Source organism: Theobroma umbraticum, unplaced genomic scaffold (genome assembly GCF_002168275.2).
Source record: "Theobroma umbraticum cultivar Fairchild unplaced genomic scaffold, ASM216827v3 scaffold_12.0, whole genome shotgun sequence".
NCBI lineage: Eukaryota > Viridiplantae > Streptophyta > Magnoliopsida > Malvales > Malvaceae > Theobroma > Theobroma umbraticum.
Window position 1 is genome coordinate 1,171,193 of NW_018397272.1, and position 8,956 is coordinate 1,180,148.

An 8,956-nucleotide genomic window follows, 5' to 3' on the forward strand; every position below is an offset into this window, starting at 1 on the left:
GTATCGTATTAATATCTTAATAACTCACTTTATTAAGATAAAAAAGGATTAACTTTTACACTTGAACATTTGACTCATTAGTTGGTGCATAATCTCCCTACTTAAATAGTAGGATTCAAATCCTCCTTCTCCAAATCCACAAAAAAAAAAAAAGGGGGATTAATTTTTTCTTTTGATAGTCTTGGTTAAACAAGGCGGATTATATTAGGTATTTTCTAGTAAGCAAAACATATCGAAAGGGAAGTGGCATGTTTACATCAAACCTCAAAGTCAATTCTATAGATTTCACTACAACAAATTTACGTTTTAGTTATACATCTTTAGATGACGTATCTTTTTATAAATTGAAATCTTAAAAGGGGTCGATATTTAAACTTTTAATTACACGTTTGTCTTATATTTAATGGCAATGGCAAAGGTATAGTCTTTACTGATATATAGTATCTTTATAGTTACAATTTAATCATAATACTATTAAAATTTTGTATAATGCAGTCAAATCTATAATATCACTACAAAAAGCATAGAAATGGTGTTAATAAAAATACTTTTAATAGCACATTTTAAAAATATATAGTCCTACATCAAATTTATTGTAGTGTTTTTTTGACTTTCCATAGACACATTTAAGAAAACTTATGGTAGGAACATACAAGATCATTGATATGTGATATAACCAAGACTGCATCAGTCAATGATATCTTATTGATCAACCTTCATAAACTAATAGCACTTTCGTATTCATTCCAGACAAAAGTGGACTGAGAGAACTTAATAAACTTGTAATAGGTTATGCTTCATCTAAGTATTTTCTAAGAAGAATACCGAGGGAATTAATTTCTTGTACTACCCTCCACTCCAACCTGAAATAAAGAGCAAGTTCACATTGTCTAGAAGAATATTTTGCTTGTTGATTCCATAGGAAACTCAGTCAGAGCTTCGTAGGGTGAACAAACTCCATTCTGAGCACAGGCTCCCCTGAAAAGAGCTACCAAGAGTGTCAGTTCGAAATGATACTCAAGAACATAACGAACTGGACGGGGAATCCAAAGTAGCTGAACCCAAAAGCTGTCAGTGTGTCACTATGAATTACCATGCTATGCTATGTAAAGTTAACAGTATATGATCTTTACCCCCTTTCGCAGAAAACAAGAAGCTCAAAGGAATTTCCGGACAACTTCTTGTAAGTTATACCAAACATAATTTGTTATATATTTAACTTGTCTGATATGGTGATGCCATGTCTGAACTAGTCAGAGGAAAGTTCTACTCACAAGTACTTTCTTTGTTTTTAGTTGGAGTTTGTTTAAATTTTCCTGCCTCGTTTTACAACCGTGCATGTTTAACAGTTTTCGAGTTTGACGGTTTTTAGCCTGTCCGGACAGCTACTGTTCATGAGGTTGAGAGGCGATTACTTCTAAGTTCTAAATTATTAGCAGTAGAACATATTTTGCCATCTCTAGCAATCTACCAATGTGATCACTTTACAACAAGCAAAGGTCTTGAGTCTTGACCCTAGCACGAGTGGATCAAGTTGGGTGTTCTAGGAACCATGCATGAAGCACTTATATTCTCCGTTGCGGTTTGGTTTTCTAATGGTTAATCAGAGTTTCACAACTTCCTGTGCGCTGCTGAAACCAAAATAGGAAAAACTTGCAAAAGACTAACATCCCTTGGAATGGCAGCAAATGTTTGACCTTACTTGATGCACAAATACCAAACCGACTTTGTGAAGCAAATTTGAAATGAATTAAACAATCGTTTTTTTAATATATATATATATATATATGTATGTATGTATAATTTGGCTGGCGAAGAGAATATGGAGATCTAAAATTTGTATGGACATTGCAAACTTGTCTTAATTGCTCATAGAGATCATCGACACAGTTGTTTTGACTTAAACAATAGTTTCTACACCAATCACCAAACCTAAAAACTCCAAAATTCACAAGCGCGTTATATATACACGAACTCTTGCTCTCCATGGGTCAAGCAGCCATAGAAATTTAAAAAAAGAAATAGCAAAGGAGAGAAGAAAGAAGAAAAGAATCAAGGTACCAAGAGATGGAAATGATTCTGGTTAAGGATGAACAATTCCAAGGAAGGCGACGCATTTGCTCAGCCGATGGTGAGATACAAGCGACAAGGTGTGTCAAAAGAAGGCGAAGAGATCCAGCTTCAGTTGCTCTTGGCTGTTATGATAATCAAGGTCAGCAGCCACAGCAACAAAACGATCAAACCAATGCGGCTACCACAGTGAAAAGAAGTTCAAGGTTTCGTGGAGTCAGCAGGTGCAAACAAGACCTTTCTAGTATTCTGAGATTGTTTCATCTAGACAAACTTTACCCTTGTTTTATTTCTCTATGGCTAACTTTTGCCTTATATGGAAATGAACAGACATCGATGGACTGGCCGGTATGAAGCCCACTTGTGGGATAAGCTCTCTTGGAATGTTACACAGAAGAAGAAAGGGAAACAAGGTAAACTGTGTTTCTTACTTGCATTGCACTTTTTCATTATAATTTTGAATTCTGGATTCTTACCTGTTGCCTGATCTTTATGTTCTTCCATCGATCCGCGTGGTGGGATTGACACTTTGAACCTGCAGTTTATCTTGGTGAGTGCAGCATCAATTTGCTGTTATGTCAAGTTTCACTTTTCTATACCACCCAGCGAATCATCTTTTGTATACTACAGAGAAAATGACCATGCTCTCTTCTAAAATTCTCAGGAGCTTATGATGATGAAGAAGCCGCAGCAAGAGCTTATGATTTAGCTGCTCTTAAGTATTGGGGGACATCAACTTTCACCAATTTTCCGGTATGGATAGTGTGTATCTCACAAACAAAACCTCAAGACCTTGGTTTCTGCAAATATTGCGAAAAGCAGCATAAAAAAAATTTATCTAACTCCCTAGATGATTTCTGCAGATATCAGATTATGAAAAAGAGATTGAGATAATGCAAACTGTCGCAAAAGAGGAGTATTTGGCCTCATTAAGAAGGTAAGGCTTCATCTATCAAATCAAAAACTGGTAACTATCTAAAGCTTATTCTTACTTGATAAAATCAATTGGATTTTGTTGGTTACAGAAAGAGCAGTGGGTTTTCAAGAGGTGTATCCAAGTACAGGGGAGTTGCAAGGTAATCTTCTTGAAAATTTGGTGGTTAATATCTGTATTTTTTATGCAACAGCACAACAAAACTAAAAGTTTCTTTGGTTAAAAACATGCAGGCACCATCACAATGGAAGATGGGAAGCAAGAATAGGGAGAGTCTTTGGCAACAAATATCTCTACCTTGGCACTTACAGTAAGCCTCTTTAGTTTCCTGTGCTAAATATGACAACCTTTCAGCCATTAATAACAAGATACGGATTAGTATAAATAACAGGGTTCTACTGGCCTAAACAACAAGTTTTATCTCATTGCAGGCACCCAAGAGGAGGCTGCTCGCGCTTATGACATTGCAGCAATTGAGTATAGGGGGATAAATGCTGTGACCAACTTCGATTTGAGTACTTACATTAGATGGTTAAAGCCAGGGACAAATAATCCAGTTGCTGCTAATGAATCACTGGGGATGGTGGAATCTGAATCAGTACCATTAGCAAGTAGCTACAGCCCAAGAGAGGAGTCTAAGTCCTCATTCTACCACTCATTTGCTACAGAGTACTTGAACTCTCCACAAAAGCAAGAAGTTGTTGAAGGCAAAATTCCTGTCAACTCATACAACAAGTCTTCATCACCTACAGCACTAGGCCTGCTCCTTCGATCTTCCATATTCAGAGAACTAGTAGAAAAGAATGCAAATGTGCCTGAAGATGAAAGCACTGATGCAGATGATGAGCCAAAGAACCAACAAGCAGGAAGTGATGATGAGTTTGGTGGGCTATTCTATGATGGAATTGGTGACTTCCAATTTATCTGCTCTTCTGGTAAAGATAGTATAGAGTTGCAAGAAAGAGAGGTCCCCTTCATTTTATGATGTACCGAAAAGAACACCAAGAATGTGTAGTTTGTATGGTATAAGATAAATTAAGCTGCTAGCATTGTGGATGTCTTGTAAAATTCTGCAATGTTGTAAATTCACTAGCTAAAATTGTGAATATTACTTGTAAAACCTACAATGCTAGTGCAATTGCTTTTGGTTGAGATTGTACTGTATAGAACTCATGATGAGTGTAGCTTAGGAGGTAACATGGAGATGGAATTTGAGATAGTACTCCCTCTTGACACTAAAAAAAAATAGCATATAGTTTGTATGAAAGGAAATGAGAAGTACCTAGTGTTAAGTTTGCTAAAAGTGCCCCTTATGTTATACATTTAAACAACTAATTTGAAGAAAACTCATGTTAGATAAGATATATTAACTCAACCAATGTTTATCTTTATATTAATATAGATTTACCATCAATATAATATTATCATAATTATTATTTTATATTTATTGTAAAAGAAATAATAAAAATTGAATGAAAAGATAGATATTGAGATAATGCTATTTATGTATTACTGAAGCAATGCTTGGAATAAAAATTAACTGTGATACAAAATGAGGGTGGGGTGACCCCTTATTTATAGTTAAAACCCCTCACAGATCAATGGTTATCACAATCTCCTATTAAGATACATCTCTAAATAACATTATCTTCTTAATGAATCTCACTTATCACTTAGATAATATCCACATGTAGATGAATCTTGAAATATCTAGAATGTGGATAATACATTTATCATTTATCTAATTTACTTTAATTTGAATTGGTCTAATGTGGTGTGATATGTCTATATTCTATATTCTATAACATTGACGGAACATGACTGTGGGGGCCTGGTTAGACGTGCTATTACTACCTCGTTAAAAACCTTAAGTTGGAAAAAGCTAGTGGGACAAAAATTGGATAAAAAGGAAAAAGAATACAATGCACTAAGTCCATAATTGCCCCCCCTCAATTGAACCACATTGCCACTTCTAGAGTCTAACGCTTCTGAGGCTTACCACTTTTAGGGTAATTGATACTTCACCACTCCAAAGGCAAATCAATCTTTTGCCGCATTCCATGCCATATACTAATTTCTCAAATGTTGACGTTGGCAATGACTTGGTGAAAAAATCTGCAAGATTATTGGTGGAGCGAATCTATTTAATGTCAACTTATCGAATCTGTTTAACAAGATATGCTTGGTCCTATCACCTTTAATATATCATCCCCTGACTTGTGCAACACAAGCAGCATTATCTTCATAAATTATGGTTGGAGAATTTGTAACTGATGTTGAATAACAAGAATTATGAATATGTGTTACAGCGAATCTCAACCAAATACACTCTTTTTCAACTTTATATAGAGCGATAATTTTAGAGTGATTGGAGGATGTAGCTATTAGAGTTTAATTAGTAAAGTGCCAAGAAATGGCGATGCCGTTATAGCAAAATAAATAACTAGTTTGAGAGTGAGCCTTGTGCGGATCAGATTTATATGTCGTATCAGCATATCCAAATAAACCAGAGTTAGTGGAATCCTTGGAATAATATAATCCCAAATCTATGGTTCCTCAAAGATAACAGAAGATATATTTTATCTCATTCCAATGTCTCCAGGTTGACTCAGAACTAAAACGTGCCAACAAATGTATCACAAAAGCAATATCTAGTCTTGTACATTGTGTCAAGTACATCAAAGCCCCAATTGCACTGAGATATAGTACTTCAGGACTAAATATCTCTTCATCAGGTTCTCTTGGACAAAACAAGCCCTTTTGTGGGTTAAGAGACTTCACAACCACAAAGTTGCTTAATAGATGAGCCTTGTCCATGTTAAAATGTCCAAGCATTCTCTCCATATATGCTAACTGATGGACAAGTATTCCATTTGCTTTGTACTCAAGCTCTATACCAAGACAAGGATTAGTTTTACCCAAATCTTTAACTTCAAACTCTTTTTTCAAATATTCAATAGTTTTAGATAACTCTTCTAAAGTTCAAATCAAATTCATATCGTTGACATAAACTGCTACCACAGCAAATCCAGTTTTTGATTTCTTAACAAACACTCATGGGTAGATAGGATCATTCTTGTGCCTTTCCTTAATTAGGTACTCGCTTAAGTATTGATACCACATGCTATCAAATTGCTTTAACTCATATAAAGATATTTGCAACTTTATTGAGAACAAGTTACGAGAAGTGTATGCTTTAGCAATTTTGAACCCCTCAGGAATTTTCATATAAATATCGAAGTCTAATAAACCATATAGATATGCTAGCACAATGTCCATAAGAAGCATTCTAGTTTTTCAAAAATAGTTATGCTAATAACGAAACGAAAGGTAATTTTATACATTATAAGTGAATACATCTCATCATAATCAATCCCAGGTCTTTGAGAAAAGCTTTGGGTTACAAGTCGGTCTTTATATCTCACAACCTCATTTTTCTCATTTCATTTTTGGACGAAGACCTACTTGAATCCAACAAGCTTCACATTGTCAGTGGTTCAAGCTATAGGTCCAAAAACTTCTCATTCAGCTAGGGAAGCCAATTTAGCCTAGATTGTTTCCCCTCACTCGAGTTAATCTTGGCTTTGACGAAATCGGATGATAGATAACGATTCATAATCATCGTTCATAATCTCATGAGCAACTGAGAATGCAAAAACATCATTAATGATTATCTCATTCTAACCAAATCTCATTACAATATGTTATAGAGATCTCAATATTCTTAGCGTAAATGATCTTGTCATGGGTTTGTGCCTCTTTAAGAGCAATAGGCTCTTTTGGAGCAAGCTCAATACTAGGCTTTTCTGGAGCAAATTCTTTATTCTTCCCCTTTCGTTTTTAAGGGGTAGTGCCTTTTGATCCTATTGGTCTTCCACACTTCAAGCATGGGCCATTTTGATCCATTTCAGCCTATCCTTCAAGAACAACAATCCTAGTTGGAGAATTCACAGTTAAAATATGAGACTTCATGACCTTGGCAGTATCATTAAATATATCAAGAAGTTTATTAACAATAGCTTGTAAATGGATTATGTGTTGCACCTCATTTTCACATTCAAGAGTTTTATGTTTAAGTGGGATAGATTTTTCTCATTCAGAAGGAATTCTCAACTGGTTTCTACATCTTAGCAATGGAAGCCCTATGTATCCCAATTTATGAAAACACTATCTCATCAAAATGACAATTCGCGAATCTAGTGATTAAATGATCACCCATCATTGGTTCTAAGAACCTAATGATGGATGGTTAATCAAAACCAACGTAAATGCCCAAATGACGTTGGCGACCTATTTTAATCATTTTTGGTGATGCTACAAGCACTTGTACAATGCAATCAAAGGTGCATTAATGTAAAATGTCTGGTTCATAGCCTAGAACCAATTGCATGGAAGATTACAGAGGGTTAGCAATGGGGTGCAATCTAATTAGTGTCGCCGCATGTAAAACAGCATGACCCCATGTAGAAAAGTTGAGCTTTGTCTTCAATAAAAGAGAACGAATGATAATTTGGATGCGTTTAATTAGGGATTCTGCCAATCCATTCTAAGTATGAATATGTGAAACTAGGTGCTCAACCTCAATACCTATGGTTCTAAGAACCTAATGATTGGCAGTGAATCAAAACCAACGTAAATGCCCAAACAACGTTGAGGACCTATTTGAGTCATTTTTGGTGATGCTACAAGCACCTGTACAATGCAACCAAAGGTGCATAAATGTAAAATGCCTAGTTCATATCCTAGAACCAACTGCATGGAAGATTGCAAGGGGCTAGCAGTAAGGCATAATCTAATTAGTGTCACCGTAAGTAAAATAGCATGACCCATGTAGAAGAGTTAAGCTTTGTCCTTAATAAAAAAGTACAAGCGATAATTTGGATGCATTTAATTAAGGATTCTGTCAATCTATTTTAAATATGAATATGTGAAAACAAGTGCTCAACCTTGATTCCTAGTAAAACACAATACATATCAAAGCTCTTTGACATAAATTCACCTGAATTATCCATCCTTATGCTCTTAATTAGATAATCCGGGAAGTGTTCCCAGAGATTTATAATTTGTGCATGTAAACATGCAAAGGTGACGTTACGCGTATATAACAGGTAAGAATGGGACCATTTGCAAGATACGTCCATTAATACCATTAAATATTGAAACGGCCCACTTATTAGTTATATTGGTCCACAAATATCACCCTTGAATTCTTTGCAAGAATAAAGGGGATTCAATAGCTCTAATAGTGACACAATACAATCCTAAAGTTGAAGCTTTCAATTTCTCATGGATGGTTTTCTAGCCCATCTTATAAAAGGTAATGTAGATACATTCCTTATTTTGCTTATAAATTGTCTTAAGATGATACCCATTGTGGCGTAAATCTTTGAAGCTAAGTAAATTCCTCTTCAATCTACAACTTAGCAATGCATCCTTGACATGCAAGGTGGTGCCATTTGGTAGAACAACTATGGCATTCTCAAAGCCATCAATAATCTCAACGAGACTTGATATTGTATGGGCATTCGCCTTATGCAATGTCACACTCAAGAAAAAGTGGTTGCCATAAAGTATGGTATGTGTTGTTGTACTATCAAGCAAACAAACATCTTTCTTTTGCTTGGTGATTCCCATTTACACTTGTATTGACAACTTTATATGTTAAGTATCATAAAACTTTTCAAATTAGTCATGGGATTGAAATTTTCAAATAATAAATATGGAATCAATTTCATAATAATTTTATTAAATAACCATATTGTTCTTCTTTGGGAACAACCAACCAAGAATAATACATAAAAAAACAAATAAAACATTAGAATCCTCAAATCCTAAGTCTGGACTATCTTCCACCATTTTGATGCCTTATCCTAGTTATCAAAGTTCTCGAAGAAATCAGAAACTTCCAAGAATGTTCTTGCTTCTACAAGAGTAGGGGAAGTCATTTTAATG

General features: G+C 35.1%; 1 protein-coding gene across 1 annotated transcript; it reads left to right on the plus strand.

The window, feature by feature from the left end:
- The first annotated feature begins 2,067 nt into the window (after positions 1-2,067).
- On the plus strand, positions 2,068-3,989 carry LOC110426734 (AP2-like ethylene-responsive transcription factor At1g79700). The gene is made up of 8 exons (XM_021442026.1): positions 2,068-2,294; positions 2,401-2,483; positions 2,612-2,620; positions 2,735-2,823; positions 2,934-3,007; positions 3,096-3,146; positions 3,238-3,314; positions 3,436-3,989. The coding sequence occupies exons 1-8, from the start codon at positions 2,068-2,070 to the stop codon at positions 3,987-3,989; spliced, it is 1,164 nt and encodes a 387-aa protein (XP_021297701.1).
- Positions 3,990-8,956: the final 4,967 nt, after the last annotated feature.